The 26649-nt window shown below is 38.5% G+C and overlaps 2 protein-coding genes across 2 annotated transcripts; one reads left to right on the top strand and one right to left on the bottom strand.

Annotated features, from left to right (window-relative positions):
- Positions 1 to 1225: 1225 nt before the first annotated feature.
- On the top strand, positions 1226 to 2170 carry LOC114041461 (olfactory receptor 1009-like). The gene has a single exon (XM_027859920.1). The coding sequence runs from the start codon at positions 1226 to 1228 to the stop codon at positions 2168 to 2170; it is 945 nt and encodes a 314-aa protein (XP_027715721.1).
- Positions 2171 to 9262: 7092 nt separating this feature from the next.
- On the bottom strand, positions 9263 to 9577 carry LOC114041468 (putative 60S ribosomal protein L37a). Its single transcript, XM_027859929.1, has one exon. The coding sequence runs from the start codon at positions 9570 to 9572 to the stop codon at positions 9294 to 9296; it is 279 nt and encodes a 92-aa protein (XP_027715730.1). The 5' UTR covers positions 9573 to 9577; the 3' UTR covers positions 9263 to 9293.
- Between the last annotated feature and the right edge of the window lie 17072 nt (positions 9578 to 26649).

Here is a 26649-nt window from a genome sequence, read left to right as displayed (position 1 = left end):
CAACCAACACCCAACACTTTTAAAGAAAAATTGCATCAGTAGCATTACATAAAGTTTAACCTGGTAACCAAAAAAATGTTCCTATACCCTTAACCTTACTAGGAGAAAGAAATCATTAGGAGGACAATGTTTCCTAGGTAAGATTCCTTAGGTCTCACTCCCCAGTGGGGTTGGTTGTCATCCTATAGCCCTCTCACCCACCCAATGACACTGGTATTCCCAATCCATCCTTAATTATTTCTCCATCTCCAGGAAATGGAAGTAGATACATAACCTCCTTTAGTCCTATATTCTGAGCTAGGATAGGACAAGAAGGCAGAATGGCAGACAAGGAGCAGTCCTGCATTTGTAGACTAGAAATTGGAATTCAATGCCAGTTTCTCATTTAGTAGCTGGGTGATCTCATGCACGCCACTTCCCCTCTTTGGGTCTCAGTTTCCCTACATGTAAAATGAGGAGTTTGAACAAGAGGCTCTTAAAGATCTTTCCCAATTGTAGATCATATGACTCTATAGCTTTGAGTGAATTACTTGAGACCAAGTACCATAATTAAATTTGTTGGTATCCAATAAACCTTACAAATTTTTATGCCTGAAAATTTTTTATTATGCAATATGTCTTCCTTTTATTGCCATTACTTGTTTTGAGCTGATTTGACACTGAGTTCACAATATTTTATCACAATCTTTAATTCTTTGCCATAAAACCTCAATTTTTCCATGTTGAATATTAAGTTCATCTGTGAAGAATAGTACAGATTTCTAAGTATAGACTCAATTATAGTCCATAGGCTTTCAATCATGTTTAAATCAGGTGAATTCCCAAGCCATTGACACATAATTTCTATCCAAAAGTTGAATGGCCCAAAAACCACCACCACCACCACCACCAAAGACAACAAACCAACTCTCTCCCTCCTCCCAAATGATGGTGGATGTGTCTGTGTAGATACAACTTTATATGATTGAAGATGTCTATTCAAATGACAGGACAGTAGAGTAGGTCTTAAATTAGGGCTCTTGAATTTAAATCTTGACTCTTATAGAGTAACGATGTGATGGTCTTAAGCTTCAGTTTCCTCATTTGCAAAGTGAAAGGGTTGAACTAGATGACAAGGTGTTTTCCAGTTCTACAACTCAATCATAAGAGCCTTTTTAATTCAAAGTCCTGCAATCCTATGGCAGTATATATTTGTTTTTCTCTCAGCAGAAAGCACCAGGAATAAATGGCCAGTAGAAACTACACCAGAGTCACTGAGTTCATTTTCGTGGGCTTGAAGTATCATCCAAAGGTGCAGGTCATCCTCTTCCTTCTTGTTCTATTTTTTTATCTCATTAACATGACAGGCAATCTGGGAATGATCATTCTCATCCGCGTTGAAGCTCGCCTTCACACCCCCATGTATTTTTTCCTCAGCCACCTGTCTTTTGTAGACATGAACCTCTCATCCATAGTGGCTCCCAAAATGCTTAGAGACTTTTTTGAGGAGAGAAAGACCATCTCTTTCCTGGGTTGTGCCTTACAGCAATGGTTCTTTGGGTTTTTTGTGACCATTGAATGCTTCCTCTTGGCATCCATGGCCTATGACCGCTATGTTGCCATCTGTAACCCACTGCTTTACTCCATTGCAATGTCCCAGAAACATTGCAACCAGCTGGTGGCTATCTCCTATGCTGCTGGGTTCATAGATGCCATGATTCACACTCCTGCTGCTTTCCATCTCCCCTTCTGTGGCCCAAATGTCATCAATCACTTCTTCTGTGACATTTTCCCTCTCCTCTCCCTCGTATGTGCTGATACCAGAATCAGTAAGTTATTAGTTTTTGTTATTGCTGGAATTGTCGGTATCTTCAGCGGCCTGATCATCCTTGTCTCCTACACCTACATCCTCACAGCCATCCTCAGGATCCACTCTTCAGAAGGGAGACGGAAAGCCTTCTCCACCTGCTCTTCTCATCTCACCATTGTCACCATCTTATATGGAACCCTCCTCTTCGTCTATATGAGGCCTAACTCAAATTTCTCCATGGACAGCAATAAACTTGTCTCTGTGTTTTATGCTTCAGTGACCCCCATGGTGAACCCCCTCATCTATAGCCTAAGGAACAAGGAGGTCAAAGATGCTATCCATAGGATCGTTGCTAAAAGGAAGTTTTGTATCAGGACATGAATTCATGACAGGCATATCAGAGAAGTTCAAAACAAAAAGTTATTGGGTACAAGGGAGGGAACAGGTTATCATTGACAAAGAAAGACTTCTTGGAGATCACAACATCACAGATAGGGAGCTGGAAAAGACCTCAGAGGCCATCTCCTCTGCCCCTCACATTGACCAGTGAAGATCCTGAAGCCCAGGAAGAGGAAATGATTTGCTTAAGGTCACATAGGCAATTAAGTTACAGCATGGGAATTTAAATTTAGGTCCCAGGATTCCATGTTCAGCATGAGTGTCACTTGAGTTGATGTTTCAAAGATACATAGAAATTTCCCCAGGAGGGAAAGACATTCTAGGCATCGTGAGCTTTGTGAGCAAAAGGGGTGCATAGACTATGCCAGGGGTGAAGTGGGGCAAAGAATAGTCCTGAAATATAGAAGGCTTAGAGGAGAGTAATATGAGATGATTCTACCAGATGGCAAAGGGCCTTGAATGTGAAGCAGAGTGGTTTTTGTCCATTTAATTTAATGTATTTTAATCAATAAAATCAAGGGATAGCACAGAATGCAGACAACATTAAAACCGTTTCCATGCAACAAAGAGAACTCAGGTAGATAAATATAACGAATGAATGTACTCTACTCTATTGAACAAATGTTACAAACTCCACTTAGTGGTTATTAATAAAAAATTTACTTCTTAAAACAATTAGATACTGGCATTCAGATAAAGAGTTTGACCTTTGCTTCTAGGAAAGGCAAGGTGGAGTCACTGAACAAAGAATGAAATGATAAATAAATGCATACAAAAGATTACACTGGAAGGGGCATGGTAGATGGACTAGAGAAGAGGATGGGGAAAGGCAAGAGTGGAAGAAGGACTACCTGAAAGGAAGCTATAGTAAAAGCCCAGGTGCCAGTAATGATGGTAGGGGAATTGAGAGGAGTCAAACCAAGACACAACACAGAGGTGGAATTAATTAAACTTTATACGTGATTAGAGGGGAGTCAAAGGACACCTTACCCATGGTTCTGAATATGGGAGACAAGATGAATTTGGAACTGGCAAAGTTGGAATTAATATAGGGCAACTAGGACTTTGCCCCAGACACTGATTCCTGCCACCAGGGAGTGAACTTCTCACTGCCCCCACACACACACCTTATCCTAGTGCTAAACTTTACCAAACCCCAGGCAGCATGTCACCCCATTAGAGTTTTATGATTGGCACACCTATATTCTGGGGTGTCTTTCCACTGATTTTAAAATGTACTCCCCACACGAGTCATATAGCTTAGAGATCTGCTTAGATTGTATGGCTTAGGTCATGCTCAGGAGCAGGTATTAGATCAGCAGCAAAGGCAGGTGGTCCCTGGAACAGGCTACTACTGTTTCTCTTCCCCATCCATTAAATAGTGAGTGCAACCCTAACCTTACCCCAGGCACTATTGGCCTCTGACCTCCCTTTCTCCTTTGACCTTAGGGAATCTTCCTCTTTTGAACTGTAGAGAAATGAGCACTGGATTTATAGAAAGAGAATCTGAATTTACTTGCTGGTTCTGCAACTTTCTAAGCGTCACTAGGCATGTGGGATTCTAACCATTTCATTGTATTAACTTCTTTCCTGAGAACTCGCCCATCTGTCTCTCTACTCCTTTTATCCTGATTGGTAATGCCTTCCCTTGGCCCAATATTTCAGTAAAGCTTCAGTCATGTTTCACTTCATTGCCTTCTCCTGGGCCATGTTCCTAATAACCTTAACAACCAACCTTCTCACACCATCCACCTGCAATTCTGGAACCATGACCAAATCAATTTTGCTACTGCTCCTTGATAGGGCATGTTAATATGCACCTCTATATACCCCAACTCGAAGTGTCTCTCTCTGGTTACCATTCCTCTATGTCTGTGGTCTCCCCCCATTAGAATATAAGCTTCTTGGGGACAGGGATTATCTTTGCTTCCGCATTGTGTCCACAGTATAGCGTTGGCCACATATCTAGAATGTTTTGCATTCATTCATTCATTCATTCATTCATTCTTAACCTTTCTGGGCTTTGGTTTCTACATTTGTAAAAAGATAGGCTTGGACTAAGTGATGTCCAGAGTTTCTTTCATCTCTAAACTATTTTCCTATGCTCATAGATCTCTTTATCTCATATTATTTTTACCTTCTTGAAATTCCCAAAGACACCACAATCCTTGTCACCCTCTCCAAAGCTGACTTCTCTTCCTCTCACATGTCCTGACACAGAGCCACGAGAAGTTGACATTCTCTTTGCTCCCTATTGCCAGGCTCAGTCCTTTCCTTTACCACCATCATTCAGTAACTATGTCTGCTTTAAAACTTACCTCATTCTATAATGATTCTTGTTGCTGTCATCTATGAACCTCTATATCATTCTTCTTTCACAAGAAGTTTAGTACTGAGTTTTCAGTCTTTTCTACCCCAACCATGGCATCCTTTGAAGATTCTGACCTTCAAATTATTCAGTCTTTTCACATGTTATGACCTCTGTTTCTAATCTAACTTATCCATTAATAGGAATCTGCCCACTTTTGATCTTCCTGTCATGTCTACCTCCCCATTCCCATCCACAGCTCAAGTAAATTTGTCCCAAGTTCTGGAGCTCCTACTTAGTGACAGCTGCCAAGAATGGACAGCAAGATTGAAATTGTAGAGCAGTAGAGATAGACCACCAAAAGCATAGGAAAGGAGCAAATAGATCAACTCAACATGTGTGTATAACCCGGCAGAAGTCTCTGGGAACCAATTGGCCAAGATGAGATTAAAACATTTTACAACTATAAAGACAAGAATTTGGAGGCAGAGTTTTTATTTTCATTTGTTTGTTTTGTTTTGTTTTACTTAAAGGAAAGGGATAAAAGGGAACCACTAAGAACCATAATGTTGGAGACAGAGATAGTCAAGGAAATCAGAAATTCTGAGAAAATTAGTACTCTGAAAATTAAAGCACTTTGAAAATTGTCCTAAAGAAAGAGTACATTGTAAAAAAATAAAAAATGGAGAAATAGATGAAAAGACTTATGTGGAGGGAAAAATCTGAGTCTTCTATCTTAATGAGCCACTGGTATGCAAACTACATTGAAGAGTCTGTTGATTTATTTGATGCTTTGGCAATGTATTACATGAATGTAAATATATGAATGTATGTGCATATGTAATGTCTACAAAACATTTTTTTTAATTTTCAGGAATCAGATTAGTTATAATATTTTGAATGTGAAAGCACTAGAAAAATTTACAGAGCTACAACATGAGGGCAATAATAAGTATTAAATTATTAATCTTTCAAAAACATTTTAAATCTATCTTGCTATATTGAAACATATTTTTCACTTTATTTTTCTTGTTTATTTTATTTATTTTTTCTTCTGCAATATAGCTAATATGGAGATAGCTTCCTGCAACTTCACATGTATAATCAACATATTGCTGAATTTCTCAAGAAGTCGAGGAGAGGAGAGAATTTGGAACTCAATTTTTTAAATGAATGTTGAAAAAATTTAATGTAACTGGGAAATATTTAATGAAATAAAATATATTTACATTTTATCTTGCTAATGATAGCAAATATTTGTTCAATGAATCAAAAAAAAGATTTTTATTGTTATGAGATGTTCACTTTAGTATGGTAGGAAATGAAGGATTTGGAGCCAGAGAATCCAGATTCAAATGCTCCATCTACTCCTTATGACCTATGTGATCTTAGACAAGCCACTTGACCTTTGTAGGCCTCAGTTTCTTCATCATCAAATGGAAGGGATTGAATAAAATCTTTATGGTCCCTTTCAGCCATTTGTGACTCAGTGAACCTATTCTGGAAAAAAATAATAGAATTTCAGAGTTGGAAACAGCCCAAACATTTGGTAAACAAGATGCTACCTGTACAATAATCTTGACAATATTTCTGATATATGATTATCTAATCTTTGCTTGAAGGATTTCAGTGAAAGAGAACACACTGCCTCCCGAGGCAACCACTTTCCCTTTGGGGACTTTCTAAGCATTATATTTTCTTCTCTCATAGTAGTCCAACATTTGCTTCCTTGCAATTTCTCCCCATTGCTCTTCCTTTCTATGGGCTTTCCTGCTTAGTGGTTGCTATATCCTCTATTGGTCACAAGAGGACACCAATACTACACAGAAGTAGAGTATTCTTCCTTCACTTTCCTGATCTCTTTGATAGAACAGCTGTCTCATTGTCCTATGGAGGTGTGCGTGAGATACCTGTATTATGGCATACTGGCTATATGGTTCATGGCTCAGCGCCATTTGTTGTCCAACTATAGACAAATGGTTACCTTACTTACTCTTATTAGTATTTGGTGAAGATAATCAGACTCAGGATGTCTCCACATTACATCAAGCCATCAATGATTATAACTGAAGATTCTTAGGACAACTCAAATCTATTATGGAAAGAAACATGGATCTCCCCACTTTACTGACACATGCATTCAGAGTAATGTTTTCAGTTGAGGACGTCCTCCATCAGGATAATACTTTGTTTACTGGAAGCTTTTTTTTCTATCTGATATCACCTTTGAATTTTGTTCCTGAAGACTTGTAATTCTAGGATTTCTAGATGATTTTCATCTTTTTATTGCTTATATACATCCCTGTCATGTATCCAGAAGTGTTGATGCAAATGCTAAATAGATGAAATAAATGGATGTTGCTTGAGTTTATGTGGAAAACCATTCAAAGGAACTATAAGAGAACACTTGAATATCATTTTGCTAGTTCAAAAACATCTTAGGAAATTTTGCTAACTGGAACTATATCAGTGTGTTGGAGGTTTTAATACTGAAGCTAGATTTATAACCATCTACAGCAATGTTGTTTTGTTCGATAATTAACTATAAATTCTTGCAAAGTATGTAATGAGATTTTGAATTTAATATATTTAAACCTCCAACCAAGTTTAGTACCTCACTTTTCAATCAGTGTTTGAAATCAGCCTTTACTCTAATGATTCAGGGCAGAAATCAGACATCGAAGTGATGCCACAGAGTGCCTCCAGGAGTCCAGACAGTTGCCCAAACTTTGCCCATTGCCAGATATCACAGCCATGAAAATTTCCTGCTTTTGAATGGCGAATCTTCATTACTGCAATGAGAAAACGAAAGTAAGTTAAATCATTTGTCATTACATGGATATCTACCTCACAGTGTTGTTATGAAGAAATAATACTTGAGTTTAAACTTTAAATTTACATGTTCAAGTAATTTCATTTTTTTCAAATAAAAGCAGCAAATCTCAAAAACAAAATAAATAAGTAGATGACTAAATGAATGAATAAATAAATGAAGCTAGTACTCATAAAAATGCTGAATTTAAATGAAAGGATAGCTTGCATGTTCAGCTTGTATTCAAGCTGAACACAAGAGTTAACGGTATTGATTTCACTGGGCCTCCCTAGGCCAGGTCAACCATCATGTTATGGGAACATCAGTCATACTGCTTTATAGACCTCAAGATAAGCCTAGACAGGGAGAATGCCACAGTGATAATTACTACCTCTATACTAATGTCTTCTATAGAAAATGAAGGAGACCAAATCTTTGATGACTTTGATAAATCCTTTCTTACTACATCCATTAAAACCAGGATACTCAGTTGACTCAATACAAAGTTAAGCACAATGTTGTTGACTAATGAATTTGGAAATAAATGATAGAGATTTGACCTGTAATTTCATTGACATAGGAAGCCCAGATGAGGAAACCAACTACTAATGTAAGCTAGCACCTTCTCTGCAATTTAAAATCTTAGAGAATTGCCTACAACACTGAGAAACTAATTTATTTGCCCAGGATTGCGCAGCTAGGACTCCTCCAAGATGAGTTTTGAAACCAGTTCTCCCTAGTTCTGATGCTCTCTGTCTATCCACTGTATCACATCTGCCTCATTTGGACATATGATTCAGAAATAAGAAATGGAAGAGGCCAAAGATTCATAGCTAATTCAGAAAGATCACTCCTCTCTTTTCTGAATACTTTCTTGAAAGACAGGGTTAGAAAGCTCTGGACATGGCATGCACTTAACAACATACAAAAAAAGGAAATTTACCATAACTTAACAGGAAGGAAACGATTAGTTAATAACATGAACATTACTTCAAATCCAGCCATTTGTAGTGAGATCTTTAATTTACTAAAGGAAAGGTCAAATTTAACCCCAAATTAGAATCATAAGATTATAAATTTAGACTGGACAGGACCAGTTCAACCTGCTCAGTTTACAAATGAGAAAGCTGAAACAGAAAGAGGTTAAGTGACATACCCAGGGTCAGACACGTAGTAAGTGTCTGAGTCCATCTGTGACCTCAATTCTTCCTGACTCAAACTCCAGTGCTCTATCCGTTGTATCACTTATCACCATCATACAGACAAGAAACTAAAGGAAAATTAAATTAATTACTTATGGAATTTGGCTAAGGTCTTACTTTTGCTAAGTACATCACCCTCTCCATCACACCTGAAATGGCTATGAAATATAGAATACTATACTCTTCACAGTAAAGGCCAGTAAGTTCAGTTAGACTGATCAGAGCATGGTACTTATAATGACACAGTCCATAGGTTGAATGCTACTCTGGAGCCAGTTATTTTTTTTTTATGAGCTATTTAACAAGCTCATCCATGACTTAAAAGAAAAACAGAGGTAGAATGTGTATCAAATTTCCAATGGCACAAAGCTGGAGAGGTAGCTAAGACATTGACTAGCAAAGGCACAATTCCAAAAGATCTGGATAAGTCAGAGAGCACTGGGCTCTGTGTAAGGAGATGGGATTTAATTGGAATATATGTAATGTTTTATAAATAGGTCTAAAATAACAAACTTTGCAAATTAATGATGGAAAAGAAGAGGTTAAATGTAATGTTAATATGAAATATGTATGCTATGTCCACACAGAGACAAATAAAAATAAAAATGAGTGTATGTATGTTTTAGTGGGATTGCAAATCTATGATTCATCAAGGCAATATTTTTTAGCTAAAAAAAGCTAATGGGATATTTGGCTTCATTGAGAAGTGAATTCTTCTTTTTGTTCCATAAATTAACCCATTTATTGTTGGACTATGGGCTACAGATATTTGATAAGAAGATTTTACTGGTCTTTCAATTCCTCCAGTCTTCTGATGGCAGATTTGACTGTGACTGCAGAGGTGGTATTGTAGGTCCATGCACCACCAGCTACTGTCTTCATACAGGATCCACAATGCCAGATACCCACAGCCCGTCTCTTCATTTTGGTCTTGCCACAGAAGGAGCAGTTATACTTGGCATGCTGGCTAATTTCAGTTTTCTTCACCATTTTTCTGAGGGATGCACCATAACGTGTTCCATATTTACCAACAATTCTGACCTTCTTGGTACATTTAGCCATGTTGCCAGTTGCGGGGCAGGAGCTCAGAGAGGATAGAAATGAATTCTTAATGGACTAAAGGAATAGGGAAGTGATAGTCCTACTTTCCTCTCTCCTGACCATAACATATTTGGAGTGTTAGGTTCAGTTCCAGACATCACAATTTCTGAAGTCCATAGTAAGGTGGAGAGAATCCCTAGGATAATGGTGAATGGCCTTGAGATAATGTCAAGTGAGAATATGTGGAAGGAAATGAGGATATACAACCTAAGAAGAAAACTTGGTGAGAATATGGTGCCTGCCTTCATGTATTTAAAGGGATATCTTTCAGAATATTGGTTACTCCTGCTTTGATTGTCCCCAGAGGTCAGAAATAGGAGCAATGAATGGAATTTGGAGAACAGATTTAGGAAAACTTCCTCACAATTAGTGATATCCCAAAATGAAAAGGGCTGCCTCAGGAAAGAATGGGTTTCTCCTCACTAGAGATCTTTAAGTAAAGGCTTGAGGACCAATTCACAGATTTGTAATAGGGGGGATCCTTGCTCAGGTGCAAATTGGACTCGGTGTTTGCTGTGCTATTATTTGCTAGGGTCATTTACAGATCCTTAGAATTATCAGGGATTTATGAGATCATCTAATCCCATAATTCCAGAGGCATAGAATTTTAAAGTGTCATATGATCTCAGAGGCCATTAATAAGTGATCTGCTACCTTTTACTTCGAGATATACGAGGAGGGAAAATCCATTACCATCAAGGGGCAGTCTAGCCCACTTCAGGGAAATTCTCACTGTCTGTAAACTTCTTTCCTAAAATGAAGTCTAATCCATTCCATTCAGTACCAAATGGCATCTGGATTCTTCACTTCCTACTCTGTAGGACTCATTATACTCCCTTTGCAATTCTGGGGTGAGAGACCAATTCTGTCACTCATGTAAAGTCAGCAAAAACTTCTCTCTCTGGGTTAATAACAAACCAACCTACAAATCATGATTGTGAGAATTGTGCTGAGTATAAATAGTTGAAATTACTAAATATTTAATACGTTATATCAGAAGGGGATAACAAAATCATTGCAATGCCATTTTGTCACAGGATGGCATCTGTTTCAGTGGAACTTACCCAACTGGAAAGACTATAAGAATAGCCTCGGTCATAAATGCTACAGTGAAGTGTATGATGTTATTTGGAGTCAGAGGAATTGGGTTCAAATCATAGCTCTGCTTCTAACTACCTGAGTAATCTTGGGCAAGTCACCTAATCTCCCTAGGTCTCAGTTTCCATTTATGGTAAGGGAATGGGTTGGTCTAGATGACTTCTTAGGTCCCTTCCAAATCCAAATCTATGACCACCCAGACTATATTCAGAGAGACTCATGGGCAAAGGACTGACTACTAGGCAATATTTTTGGTCTCAGCAGCTTATTAAGGTATCTGCAGGTAAAGGATGAGGGCATGTTGTCTGGTTTGATGGAGGAAGCACCCACACGGATGATGTTGTGTATTCTTTATCAGCAGCATGCTGTTGTGGAAAGATTGCAGGACTTGGGATCAGACCTGGGTTCAAATCACTCCTCTGATAAAAACCCCTAGATTCTCTCAAGACACATAAGTCAGGTATTATTGCCTACTTGGCCTTCCCAGATCACCTTAGTCTTTAGTGTTGTCCCCAATCTTACACTATCTCATATTTACTTGTCTGATAACATGCTATTTCTCCAGTTAATTTCACCCACTTTGTGCACAAATGATCACAGCTCATAGCTAGAAGGGGCCTTGGAGATTGTCTAGTCCAGTCAGATTTGAATTTAGGAAGATGAGTCTTCCTGACTCCAGGCCTGGCACACTATCTACTGTGCCAACTAGCGGCCCACTTTTGGGAATGGTAGTAGCAAAATAGAGGTTTTTACCATCTGAGATGGACCTTGATGGTTGGGAGAAAATCAGAAGGGCAGAGGAGAATTGTCCCAGTAAAGGAAAAAAGAAATGAGAGGCCTGAAACTGATCATCAAGGGAGACCAAGAGCCACTTAAAATCTGACTAGAAACAAAATAAAAATGATTAGAATGCTAACTAATCACATTTCTATATACTTCTAAGATTTATTAGGCTTTATAACAACATTGTGAGGCTAATAGTGTAAAAATTATCTCCATTCTTTTATATACAAGGCAACTAGGACTCAGACTAATTGGCCCAAGGTTACTGTTAGAAAGTGTCAAAGCCAAGACTGTGGAATTAGTGCTGCTGCCTCTACCAAGAATACAGCAATGGGCCATTGGAGAAAAATGCCCTCTCTGGTCTCTGTACCTTTGCAATGACTATCTCACATCCCTGGAATGCACTCCTTCTTTACCTCTACCTCCTAGGTCCCCTGTCTTCCTTAAGACACATCTTAAAACCCCCTTCTATACAAAGCCTTTCCTGATCCCCTGACTGCTAGTATCCTCCTTCCCAAACTATCTTGTATTTAACTACTTTGCATATCATTGAACTTATTCACTTTGTATTTACGCTATGTATCTTATTATTTTATTTTTAACACTCTTTTTTAAATTTTCAGTTCCAAATTCTCTCCCTTCCTTCAGCTGTCCCTGTGCTCATAGAGAAAGCAAGCAATAGGATACCCATTATACATGTGAAGTCATTATGCTATGTACTTTTAATATTCTTATCATCACCCTCATCAGAATGTGAGCTCTTCGGGAGCAGGATTTTTTTTTTAATTCTTTGTATTTGTATCCTCAGTGCACAATGCCTGTCACATAACAGGTGTTTTACAAATATTTTTAATTGATTACTTTTAGTTACGGGTAGTATGGTGGATTAAACTGGGGCCAAGGGGAAGAAGGGGACCCTCTGTAAACTGCAGTATTTCAAGAATCAACTCACCTGAACAGTAAAATCCTATCATGAGTATGACGATCAATGAAAATTATGACTGTTATATAGGTCCAGAAGGTTATATTTGTATCTAATCCTGAAAAGCTGGGGGATGTGTGTGTGTGGGGAGGAGGGGTAGTAGTCAGTAGCTCTGGAACTGTCCAAAGTGCTGAATAGTGTTAAGGTGTCCTTGCTTACAATATCTATATCAGTGAGGGGAAAGAAAACATAGGTTGAAAGAAGGGCATAATACTGAGAGTAATATTCATATGAATCCAACATTCATCCATTTCACAAACATAAATGCATACCCCTCATGAAGTAAGGATGAGGTAGCATTGTGTAGTGAATGGTATAGTAGAAAGAGCACATATTTGATGTGGAGTCAGAAGATTTTGGGTCTAGCCCCAGCTCCAACATTTATTAGCTGTGTGTTCATGGGAAAATCGTTTCACCCCTCTAAACTCGTGTCTACATCTATTAAATAGGAGAAGGGGCAATAATACTAACACCACCTATGTCACAGAGCTTTTGTGAGGAAAACACTTTCTAGTCTAAGGCTCAGCTCCATGCCACATTCTACACAATGTCCCCAAATGCTAGTACCTTCCCCATAAGAAATTACTTTATATTATATCTATATCTCATATTATATCTATGTTATATTATATCTGTATTTCATATTATGTTACATTATGTTATGTTATATATTTAAATATGTACATGCTGTACCCCCTGGTAGAATGTGATGTCCTTGAGGGGAGAGAATGTTTCATTTCTATCTTTCTGTTCCCAGCGTTCAGAACATTGTTTGACACTCAGTTGTGTTTAATAAACACATGTTGATTGATAAATAATGTAACCTAGAAATATGAAATACTATCATCACATACTTATATCTAGAGAATTGACCCATACTGAGAATATTGCTTATTTCTTTTGGACCAGAACTCTGCTTTTCATTAGCGTAGAGAATTCTCAATGAGGAAATCCCTCTACCAATGCAGATTAGAACCTACTCTACAGCTTAGAGTGTTACAGTTGCCTAGGGAGCTGAGAGGTTAATTGCCCAGAATCATGCAGTCAGTTTTAATCGCAGACAAGCCTTGAACTTAATTCTCAGGCCAGCCCTCTATCCATTACTTCATGTTGTCTCTCACTGAATCATTATAGAAATGTCAGAAAAGAAAGAAATTCCAAATTATCTGATCTCAGTTTAGAAGTAATAGAACTATTTAATGTAAAGGCCTACCTAAAAATATGAATACTCAAGTGACTACTATTTACTCAAATATGAGCATAGGGAAAGAATGGAAGTTTGTCTAGAACTACAGCAGAGAAGAGAGGGTAATTGGTCATTCCCAAGGAATTAACTCCAATGTAGGCTTTATAGTTGTTAAAAGTAGAAATAAGCATTCCTGGGAGACTTTAAAGATAAGGAAAAGTGAGAGGGAAATTAACCTAAAGATAACCACCAATCACCAGATTTGAGGGAAAAGACTATCAAGTAGTCAAGATTAGTAGAGAAACCGGTCTAGAAAGCAAATAGAAAGTATAATCTTTCAGAGGTTCATTTAGGGACTTAATTAAACTTATGAGAATGTAAATTGACATCACTGGAAACAAGTGTTCCCATCAGCAATTGGGTAGGATTGGGTGAAATCATCGACTCATGTAATATTAGGGCTGGAAAAGACCACTAAACTTGGGGTGCCAGAATTGGAATGGACCTTGGAAGTTATCTTCTCCAGCTCCCTTATATCCCACTTTTGATGCTTGACTTGTTGTGTAACCATGGGAAAGCCATAGCTTTTTGAGTCTGTTTCCTTATCTGTAAAATGGGGATAAATTAAAATTCAACTCAAAAATATGTATAAAAATAATACTGTCTACATAACAGTGTAGTTGTGAGGTTCAAACAAGATAGTGTATGTAAAATATTTGCAAATACTTAACATAATTTAGCTAAAATTATTATTTAATATGGATATTGAGGGTCTTATCACAGCTAAGAGATGAAACAGAGTTAGCATTTATATCGAACTTTACCTTTTACAAAACAGTTCCCATCCATGTTCCCATTTGTTCTTTGAGATAGCCCTGTGAGGTTAGTAGTGCAAGTATTATGGTCCTCATTTTGCAGATGACAAAAGAGACTCAGATGTGGAAAGGGCTTGCTGACAATCACACCCCTAGTAAGCAGTAAAATTAGATCTGGGACTTCAAGTCTAGTATGCTTTCCATTAGACCCCAACTGTTCTGATGTAGAATGAATGAATAAAGTGATTATCAGGTGCTTACTATGTGCAAAGCACTATGTTAAGAGGTCTGGATACAAATGGAAAATCAAGGCATTCCCTGCTGTCAAGGACCTCACATTCTGATGTGAGAGATAACACGTGCTCTCTAGAGACTTTTAATTCCCTTGACTCTTCTCTTTCTAATTGATTTATTTGGCAATCTCTTTCACTGGTTTGTTGTCCTCTGAAGTGTGAGTATCTTCCAGGGCTCTGTCCCAGCTCACATTCTCTTCTTTCCCCATACTCTCATTTGGTGATCTTACCAATTGCCATGCTTTAAATTATTACCTCTTTGCACCTGACTTCCAAATTCCATATCTAACCCCAATATATCCCTTTATTCCTAACTCCACATTTCCAGGTGCTGTTGGATTTCCTGTTGGCACCCCAAACTCAGCATCTTGAAATCTGACTTCATCATTTCTTCCATCCCCTAGCTCCACCTGCAAACCTCTATTTCTTCCAAGTTACCCTTACAGGAAATCTCAATCTTTTTTGACCTTTACTTCTTCCTCACTCCCCACATGCAATCATTTGTTGAATCTACCATTATAGCATCTCTTATATTGGTCTCCTATACCCTTATGTTGACATCTCTACCATCAAGTTCAGGCTGTTAACAACTCGTATGGACTATTAGAATGGTCCCCAGTGAACGTCTCTGCCTCCAGCCTCTCCATTCCCCAATCTATATTCCACACAGATGTGAAAATAATCTTTATCAACACACAATCAAGTTGACACTGATCAAGTGTCACTGATCATGTCAATCAAATGACACTGACCATGCCCCTTGCCATGTGTAAGAGCATTGAGTGGCTTTTTATTGTCTATAAAATGAAACACAAACTTCTTAGAAAAAGAGCATTTAAAGCTTTTAAAATGTGCTTACATTCTAACTTTCCCATTTTGTTTCAGAGGCAGCCAGATAGCATAACAGACAGAGAACAGCACCTGGAGTCAGAGTTTTTTTGGCCACCACAAAAAGCTGCTATGGCCCTCTCCTTTTAAACTTCTTTATTCCTATTTTAAATACCACCATTATTCTAGTCTCTAGGGTTCATAACCTTGGCATTATCTTTGATTTCTTACTCTCCTCTACTTCAAATATCAAATCAGCTGCCAATTTCCATTTCTACCACCACAATATTTTCTGTACCTGACCCCTTCTCCCTCCTCACGTAACTACCACTTCCTCCAGGCCATTATTGCCTTTCCATTATATTACTGGAATAACCTTATGATTGCTATCTCTTCTTCGATTTTCTCAACACTGTTGCCAAAGTGATTTTCTTTAAGGACAGATTTGACCTTGACATTCTTCTCAATAAATTCCAGTGTCTTCCAGTCACCTTTAGAATGAAATATAAACTCCTCTGTTAACTTTTAAAGTCTTTAACAACCTGTCCATGATCTATCTTTCTGACCTCAATGTCATTGTGCATTATTCTCCCTCCTAAATTGTATGATACAGTCAAACTATCCTTCTCTATGTTCCTTATAATTAATACTCTATCTCTGGTCTTTGTGCCTTTGAACTGTCAGTCTCACATACTTAGGATGCATTCTTTCTCCCTAAAAGAAACCCCCCTCTTCCTTCAAACCTCACTTACTACATAAAGCTTTTCAAAATTCCCCTGACTTTTGCCCCACTTCTTAAATTGCCTTGTATTTAATCACTTTGTATGTATTCTCTCTATATTATGTGTGTGTATATGTATTTAGATATATACACATATAAACATACATCATGCCCCAAAAGTCTTACTGCAGTTTTAAGTTTGAGTAACTTAAAGAATTTTGAGGTACCTTGTAAATATATAGTCTTGTTTCTGCCAGTAGAACAGAAGTTCCTTGTTAATAGGAATTGTTTCATTCATTATGTTTGTGTCCCGATGCTTAAAAAACAATTATTGATTAATTTATTGAATAGACCTAGGTTCACATTCCAGCCCTGACATTCACTGCCTTTGTGACCTTGGGCAATTCAATTGATTTCCCTGGGCCTAAGTTTCCTTATTCATAAAATGAAAAATTTATTCTAAAGTTCCATTCCAACTTTGAATCCCATAATCTTCTGGGCCTCTTTGTATTGGCTGGTTTCTTAGACTATACTGACATCCTACCTCATAGTCCCTGATAGTTCTATTTAAAGGTTGTCAATGTTAACAGTGTCCTGCATCTCTGGACCCATCTGATGTGCTACTTATAGGGGCAGAGGAGAGAGAGTAATGAGCTGGCTCATGTCCTGCTGCCCCCTAGAGTGTCAAAGTCTCTGGCTCCATGCCTATCCCAGTGTCTGTTTTAAAATGGATCAGAATGCAGGCTTGTTGAGAGACATATCTTCCTACACAGTCTAAAAATCCAAATTCAAGAAGATAATCTCTATCCTGGGGCATAAGATTGATTAAAAGTACAACTGTCTGTCTTTTGGGGACATGCTTCTTTTTCCATTGCTGAATGCTTTAGCTCCTGTCACCTGGATGTCTGCCTTTCATCCCCTTAGATTAAAACATTGTCAACTGAATGCGATTTTTAAAAACTTTCATATCACTCTCTATTAGCACCCATTCAGCAGGATTAATCAATCAGATTACCCTATGTAATAAAATAATGCTTTCTATAATTTCCCTTTTTGGATCCTCTCAACATTCCAATAAGGCAGGTCACAGAAAAATGATTGCCACCATTCTAAGGATCTAGGAACCGAAGCTCAGGGAAGAGATGGGACAAGTCACAAAGCTATTTAGTAACAGAGCTGGAGTCAAAACTCAAGATTACAGATATTCCAAGGTTTCTGAAATAGGGTCATGCATAGCAGAGCATGACAGAGAAGCCCATTCCAAGTGAGGCTACAGGAAGAGGGACTTGGTAGATTAGGGGTGAGAACATGAGTTTATATTTCCATATGCAGTTATGTTTCACTTCCAAGTTAAATGTCCCAGAATTCTGATTGTTGATGGAGTCATAGGATCAAAGAACTTGAGAACTAGAAAAAAATGGAACATCATCTCTATCTCTAATCCTCCCTAGACTCCATCCTGCATGCTCTTGACCCATGTTCCCTACCACATACTTTTATCTAATTTTATTTTATTTTCAATTCCTAATTCTTTCCTTCTCCCTTCCTCCCTTCTCCACTGATTTAAAAGACAGGAAAAACAAAACCCATTACAATATGTTTAGTCATGCAAACCAAATTCCTGAATTAGCCTTGAGAAAGAAAGAAGGAAAGAAAGAAAGGAAGGAAAGATGGATGGAAAGAAGGAAGGAAGGAAGGAAGGAAGGAAGGAAGGAAGGAAAAGAAAAAAAATCGGTCTAATCTGTACTCTAAGTCCATCAGTTCTCTATCTTGAGGTAGTATGTTTAATCATAAATCCTCTGGAATTGTGGTTGGTCAGTGTACAAAGTTACTAAGTCTTTCAAAGTAGATTATCTTTACGATGTTACTGTTGTTGCATAAATAGTTCTCCTGATTCTGCTCATTTCTTTTTTGCATCAGCTCATATAAGTCTTCCCAGGATTTTCTGAAACATCCACCTCATCATTTCTTAAAGCACACTAGTATTCCACCATAATCATATGCCACAACTTGTTCAGAGGTTCCCCAATTGATGGACATCACCCTAGTATCCAATTCTTTGCCACCACAAAAAGAGCTGCTACAAATATTTTTATGTAAATAGGGAATTTTCCTCTTTCTTTGACCTCTTTGGGGCATAGACCTAGTAGCAGTATATATTGCAAGTTTTTTTAATCTTTACACTCCCCCTTTCCCAAGCCTCCAAGTTTTGGAGGAAACAGAAAGCAGGAGTTCTTAACCTTTCTGTACCATTGACTCCTTTGGCGATCTAGTGAAGCCTAATTACCCCTTCTCAGAATAATGTTTTTAAATGTATAAAATAAAATGTGAAAGATTACAAAGAAAACAAAATATATTGTAATACAGTTTTTAAAATTAAAAAAAAAGTTCACAGATCCCAGGTTAAAAACCCCTGGCCTAAAGGCATCACATCTCACACCACTCATTCTCATACTGGCCACTCTATTTTTTATAATAACTTATACTTATATAACACTTTAATGTGCAGAGAGTGATTTTTCCCCTCATTATCTTCTTCTCCCTCTCACAATAACCAATGTGAAGTAGTGACAATTATCACCATTTTGTAAATGAAGTATCTGATGTTCATAGGAGATAAATCACTTACCCATATTCATAGCTAGTAAGTGTCAGAAGCCAGATTGGAAGGCAGGGTTCTTCTAATTAAAAGTGGTGTTCTTTCTACTATATCATGTGACTAGACCTGGATGAGGAAGAGGTATATTTCTTTCAGTATCATTCATCATGCCATCTGCCTCAGTTTCTTCATTTTTTAATGTGATAAGATGGAACTAGACAACCTTATGAGTCACTTGCACTTCTAAATCAATGATCCCATGACCACTTAAAGCCTCAGTTTCATCATCTATAAAATGGAGATAATAATACTTAAAGTACATCTATATCACAGTTGTTGTGAGGCTCAAGTAGGATAATGAATGGAAAAAATGAATGAGAAAGCATGTATTAAGTGATTACTATTCACCAGGCACTTTACTAAGTTCCAGGGATAAAAAAATAATACAAGGAAACAAGATGGTCCCTGCCTTATGGGATAGGGGAAGAACATAGGAAGGGAAGCTGTAAGACATGGGAGAGCCACTAATACGGTGGCAGGGTTTAGAAATGGCCAAGAATCTACATGAAGTCCTCGTTATAGGGACGGTAAGGCAAAAACTCACCTATTAGAGCTCAGGGTCTCAGGAGCCAAGAACAGAATCTATTGAGAGGGAGATGAGAAGGATGGGAGGGTGAAGGCTCCATGGTTTGGAAATCTTGAGGAATGGGCCGGGAAGACAACATATGCCAAGTGCTTTATCAATTTTAAAGAACCACATAAGGACTAGTTACTGGTATCATTGCATTACGTCATGTTTCTTTTGTTCTCCCTAGTAGACCATAAACCCCTTGAGGGCAATGACCATGTTATTTTTCATTTTTGCATTATCAGTGCCTAGCACAGTGCCTGGAACTCAGCCTGCATTTAATAAAGGCCTATTGAATGGAATTTAACACAGAATGTTCCAGCTGAGAGTGGCCTTTGAATGAAGAGCATAGGTCATCAGAACCACAAGAGACCATCTAGTGCAGGTTTGGAATTTGGAAGCTTTCCTGTTAGGATCAGAATTTTGAATCAATGTCACATGAGAAGCTTAACAAATATCCCATAATTATTAGGTGCCTGGCATGGCAGGGCTTTGATGGCTTATTTTAGTTGCCAGTGGGAGGATCCTTGTCACACAAGGCACCATTACCCTCCAGTGCATAAAGAAAAGAGTGAGATAGTTGTGAGCCTGGAGGGAAGGGCAGTGCAAGAGAGTAAAACCAGCAAATACCTTTGGAGAAGGTATTTGGAACTCGGAACTTGGCTTCCCACAGTCACAACTTTACAAATGGGGGCTTGGCTCCCAAGCTAGCCAGAGACATTTATTTAGGCCCTAATGAAGAGAAATGATGAATTGGCCACAGCATTGAAGAGTAGGAGGAAAGCAGCCTAGATCACCTTTGAGAAGTGATAGATTTCTTTTAATGACCCTCAAATTTCTTCTTGAAACAAATGTTTTACATGTTTTACATGCAAGCGTTCTTTGGATATGGTCATATGTCCCTGAGTCTTGAAACCCTTAATTCTCCAAAGAACTGAAATTAAGAAACACTCAAAAAAGGGAAAGAAAGGAAGGAAATTTGGAATTTGGAACTCTACAATTTGAAAAAAGAATATTAAAATTGTTTTTACATGCAATTGGGGGAAAAATAAAATAAAAATATTAAATTAAAAAACTCCATTCAGATGTTATGGACCAAGAAGAAGTAACCTGGCACATGGCAATGGATCAATGGACTCAGAATTCAGAGGACCCAAGTTCAAATCCTGGCTCTGTCACTTACTAGATGTGTATCCTTGGGCAATCAAAAAAGTATTTATTGACACCTGCTCTGGCCTAAGTGCTGTGCTTGGTACTGAGGTCACAAAAATGCAAACCAGCCCTTTTTGGATGAGTCCTTGCCCTGAGGGAATTTTCTTTGTGACAGGGAAGACAGTGTATGCAGAAATAAGTACTGTACATGTAAAATATAGAATTATGTATTTAGGCCCCTCTTCAGGCCTCATTTATTTTTTCATCTGTAAAATGAGCTGCTTGGAATCAGTGATCTCTTAGGTGCTTACCAGCTCTGGATACATGATCCCATGGTTCAAAATCTGTGCTAATCCTGCTGGTGTAAGTCTATGTTTACCTCTATAAAGAGTTTTGCTAAGCCAACATTGAGCCTCAGTTTTCTTATCTGTGAAATAGGTAGGATAACCCTTGCATCCCTTATGTCAGAAGGATTTTATAGGAAAAAAATTGGTCAACTGTATAAATACTATAAAAATGAAAATTACTGACATTTTCTGGGACCCGAGCCTTAAAATTTCAGGGTCGACATTTCTAAGTCCTGCTCTTCCAAAACACCTTTTTTCTTTTGGTCCAGTCCTATGTTTTTAAGGGTACTCCCACAAGGACATTCACTCCACTGATGCAGATCAGCAACTTAACCATAGCTCACAGGCTTAATTATTTAGCAGGACTGAGATGTTAAGTGACTTGCCCAGGGTCACACAACTAGTGTGTGTCAGAGCAAGACCCAACTCCAGGTCTTCACTGAAATGAGGGGCACTCCAAAGTAGCATGGTGGCCTTGAGAGGCAGAGGGTTCTCTTCACTCAAGGTCTGCAAGAAGAGGCTCTTTGGACGACCACTTGTTGGATACATTGTGGAGGGGATTCTGGTTCTGAGTAGGGTTCGGTTAGATGGCTGCTTATGGCTCTCCAAGTTCTGAGACTCTGTGAGTCTCCCTGACTCCAAGGCTGCCCTCAAGCCCCCATCCCCTGCTCCTGCTCTTCCAAGTCTTGAGTGCCAAAGAAATGTCATGCTCACCTCTGCCAGATCTTTATCCCACACTGGGGACAGAGACTAATGATGGGAGTTCTTGACCAAGGGAACCCGGGGGTTTAGCATTTCATAGAACAGGAGCAGCTGTGAAATGGCCTAAATGCCCAATGACCTAGAATAAGCTAGAGCAGAGGATGTCAGATGCAGAGAGAAACACACAGAGTTTTGATGAAATATTAAACAAGTCACAGACAGTGACAACAGCACCTTTACTTTTCCTGGTATCTGTGACCTTAACCTGTTTAGTCACTGTGGGCCCCCTTCCTTTCTGGCAGGAACCCCTGCTTTGCAGGAAATGAAGACTTCTTTACAGTGGCTAAAACACTGAATGTTTTATGAGAGTGGACTTTTCTTTCCTTCTTTCTTTCTCCCTTCCTTCTTTCTGCTCTCTCTCTTTCTCTCTCCTACCTTCATTAATCAAGTCATACAGATTTTCCTGGGGACACTGGGAGATTCAATGACCTATCCCTCATTACACAGCCAGCATGTGTTGGAGATTGGACTTGAGCCTGGGTCTTCCTAATGCTGAGGCTGCCCATTTTGCTCACCATGCTGCCTCTCTTTCCTTTGTAGGGAAAGTAATATTAAAACTATATCAGCTGCCATAGATTCTCAGGTGTCTCTTGGTTTCATAATGAGTTTTCACTTCCTAGTTGTATAAAGACATGGTGGTTAATCTTTTCCTCCTGCCCCTCATTCCTAGTTCTATTTTATTAACATGGAGAACAGATTTCTTTCTTGACTTCTGCATGAGATGAATAGAATCATGTGGGATCTGTGTCCTTTTCAATCACTGATTATGGGGGCTGCATTTCAACTGGGAAAAAAAGTTCATTTAAGAGGTCAGGGTACTTGTTCAGACATTTGGCAAGAGTGAGCTTCAGACCCCTATCCTTTTTTTTCTTTTTTTTTTTTAATTCCAGTACATTGAGCATAATTCTAACAGTAAGGCCTTATACTTTATTGAAGTTTTCTTTTTCCCCAGTCTCCCAAGTATTATGCACCTAAACAATATTTAAATTGCATGAATTAGTAAATACTTATGGAATGAATGAATTAGAAGCAATCACAGGATTTTGAGCCAGAGGGATCTGATGGGGGAAATAACAAAACCTCAGAATCTCTGAGTCAGAAGGGACCATAGATAGGAACTTAGACCTCACCAAGAATCTCCCCTATGACATCACTGACAAGCTTTTATCCAATCTCTGCTTAAAGACTTTCAGGGAGGGGGGACCAATTTCTTAACATGATAGTTCATTCAGCTTTAGGAAAACCCTAATGTGGAGACAGTATTTCTATTTATTGAACCTAAACTTGCTTCTTTGCACCTTCTATTTGAAGAATTTAAACTGATTCTGTATTATTTCGTAATTGATTTTATTCTGTAACTGATCCTATTTTGTATGATTTCTCAAGACACATTTCTTGGTTTCTTTGTCTATGAACTAATTTAAGAAGTTCAGTTGTCCTGCTAATGACTGTTCTATTCTTGCCTCAAGGTAATCTGTTATCCTTGAGGGGTGCAGGTAGACACCAAGGAGTCTTGTCCACTATCTCTAACCTTGTGGCTGGATTCAACAATGGATATTTCTTAGTCACAGGATTTTTGCTTCCCTTCTGAGATGGTTAAAACTTGTTATCTCTCATACCTTAAGCTCTTTGATGGCCTACATGTTAACCCGGTACATTTTCACAAAATATGCTATCCATCCTTGCCTGTCCTTGTACAATTAAAGAGTGTCTTATCTTCTTCCTAAGAGCTAGGGAGTCTACTATTCTTGGTCTACTATTAACAACTTCAGGATGCAGATGGGTCCCATAAATCAATCAAGCATTCCTATGAGACAGAGAGTTAGCCGCATATGAGTTTTAGCCGATTCTTCCTAATATAACCAATCATGTTGTCCTCACCTCCATGATACTGTCAACCCTATAGCCAATTGTATTATTTTGTTATTTGTCCCATGCTTATAAAAAGGAACTGTACCCGTCCTCTGGGTCATTGACCTAACTGAAGTAGCTATTTGACCCATTTTGTTAACAGGTTCAAGCCCTGCTAATAAACTGATAAATTTGGAATTCTGCACCTCAATTTACCTTTACTAAATTCTATCGAGACATATTTATTGCTCCTGTTCTAGGCCTTCAGGTACTTCAAGATAGTGATTGTGTGTCCACCATACATCTTCCCTTTCTTGGGCTAAATATCCCCAGATCCTTCAAATGATGCTTGTATGTCATGATCTTATGACCATTCACTCTCCTTGTTGCCTTCCAGTGGGCATACTCCATCATGTCATATCCTACCTAAAATGTGGTGTAAAGAACTGAGCATAATCCTGCTAATGTGATCTAAGCAGAGTAAATCCCCTTGTTTTATAGAGGAGATGGTCATAATACTTGCACAACATTCCTCAAAGGGCATTTATGAGGGAAACACTTCAAAACCCTTTAAATGCTAGAGAAATGTGACATTTTTATTACAGAGGAGAAAATTGAAGCTCATGGAAGTGAGGTGACTTGTCCAAGGTCACACAGGTAGCAAGTGGTAAAGTCAGGATTCAAACCCAGGCCATCTGACTCTAGATCTAATGTTCTTCCCATTGTTTCTCGTTGCCCCAAGGAGTAGATGAAAGTGCAATTTTCCCATTGAGTGGAAAGAGTAGGCTGACACCCAGATATTATATAAGGTATCTCAAATATTTTCCTGATAAAAATGGATGTAATCTATTTGAGAACAAGGACTGTGGTGCTTGTCCTTAGTGCCTAGCACAGTCCCCAGTGCTTAGCCCAGTTCCTGGCATTTAGTAGGAGTTTGATAAATGTTTGTTGTTTTTTTGTTTTTGTTTTTTGTTTCTTTTATTGATGGGGTTATTAAGAACCAGGAGCAACATCACAGTGTCTCCAATTTTGTATATTATTGGAAAGGAACCATTATTTGAAAAAACATAAAGCTGGGTGGTAGAAGACCTGAGTTCATGTCATAGTTCTATTAGAAACTAATTGTGTGACCTTAGACAAGTTGCTTCTCTTTGACAGGCCTCAGTTTCCCCAAATGCATATTTGGACTGGATCCTCTAAGGCCTCTTTGAGCTTCCCCATTCTATTGTCTAAGGTCCCACCCATCTCTGACATTCTGTGGACAATCCATCAATTATGGAGCACTTACTAAGCACCTAGAATGTGCCCGGCACTGGGTGGCTAGGTGCTAAAAATACAAAGACAAAAGGGAAACAGTCCATGCCCTCAAGGACCTTATAATCTACCCAGAGACACAACAGACAGCAAATATAAATAGATCAGATATATTCAAAATAAATATAATTTAAAAAAAACTTTTAGAAAAAGCTTTATTCACTGAAGTATCAAGAGAAGTTTTATTTATTTTAAGAGAAGGATTCAAGAGAAGTTGATGTTTTAGTCCAGCTTTGAAGAAATTCCGATCCAAAATTCCTCTCAGGTCTGACATTCTATGTTCTAAGGTCCCTCCTACTTCTTATATTCTATGTTTTGTGCTCTCAGCTTCTTTCCATCTGTACCATTCTGTTTTGTTAAGGTCTCCTCTAGTCCCTGATGTTTGTGTTCTGAGATCCCTCCCATCTCTGATTTCTACATTCTATGTTCTAAGGTCTTTTATGTCTACAACATTCAATATATCTAGAATTGCTGAAGGCTAACTGTTGATTGGGCAGCTTATCTTCATAGCCCCAAGCCCATTGTGCAGATCACAGTACCAATACTTAATTTCTTTAGAGAAAGAACAGAAGTTGCAGGGGGGGAGGGAACATTAATTTATATAGGATAGGAATAGAAATCAGCATGATGAATGATGGAAGGAGGAGGTCTGAACTTGAGGGATTACTTAGGTTTTGGAGGCAATCCCAGGTTAGCACAAACTAACTTATAGCACTCTATCACTGGTTTTCATGGGACATTGTTGTTAACATATCTGCTCATCCATCAGTCCTCTCCTTCTGGCTCTGACAAAGAGTTAAAAAGGATTTAAAAATTCTAATAAATTAGTCATAATAACATCAGACATTTGCTCTGGTTGTTCCATTTAGGGGACTCCAGCTATGCCAGTAAAGGAGCTCCATCTGCTCAAAGGTGGATTGCTTTGAACCCTCTGCCTCATCTCTCTGTGTGTTCCCTTAGATCCTTCCTGCCCACCTCACAGAGGACCACAGGCATCTTCCTCCTCTGGTGTTCCTTGAGTTTCCTTCTCCATTGGTGTTCTTGTGGTCAGCTAAGAGCCTGACTGCCTTCTTGGGGGGCCTTTGCTATTTGGGATCTCCACCTGAGTTCTGAAAACTGAATAAGAGATGTTAATACTTCCTGCAGCACTTAAAAGGACCAGGATTTCTTCCATATGGTTTCTCCCTCCACCCACACAGATCCCCCAACCTTTTGATATATTTTACATGAATTTTCATGGATTGCTATGACCAAGACAACCCATCATCTAGTAGTCAATGCATTGGTGATGAGTCTTTATGAAATGTAGCTAAGCTAGTCTTCACACCACAGGCACATCGGCTGTACCAGGATTGTACACACCTTTCCAACTTTCCACAGAACTTGCCAGAACTTATGCCCTGCAGATGTAGCCTGGGAGAGCCAAGAGTCACTTCACGGTGATGACGATTCATCAGATGTCAAGAAAGAGTAATATTGGTCCGAAAAAGAAACATAGAACCACAGAAAGAAAGGTAGAGGGGACATCAGAGGTCACATGGCCAGGAGGTCTTGGATCTTCTACACAACTGTTTTGAGATGCTTTTAGCCCAGGAGACATTGATCCTCTTCAAAAAGATCAGTTAATCTGATTGATCGGAACAAATAGGACAAATATTTAGATGATGGGTTTAGATGCA

Source organism: Vombatus ursinus, unplaced genomic scaffold (assembly GCF_900497805.2).
Source record: "Vombatus ursinus unplaced genomic scaffold, bare-nosed wombat genome assembly UNPS02014174.1, whole genome shotgun sequence".
NCBI lineage: Eukaryota > Metazoa > Chordata > Mammalia > Diprotodontia > Vombatidae > Vombatus > Vombatus ursinus.
This window is presented reverse-complemented; position numbering and strand designations above follow the sequence as displayed.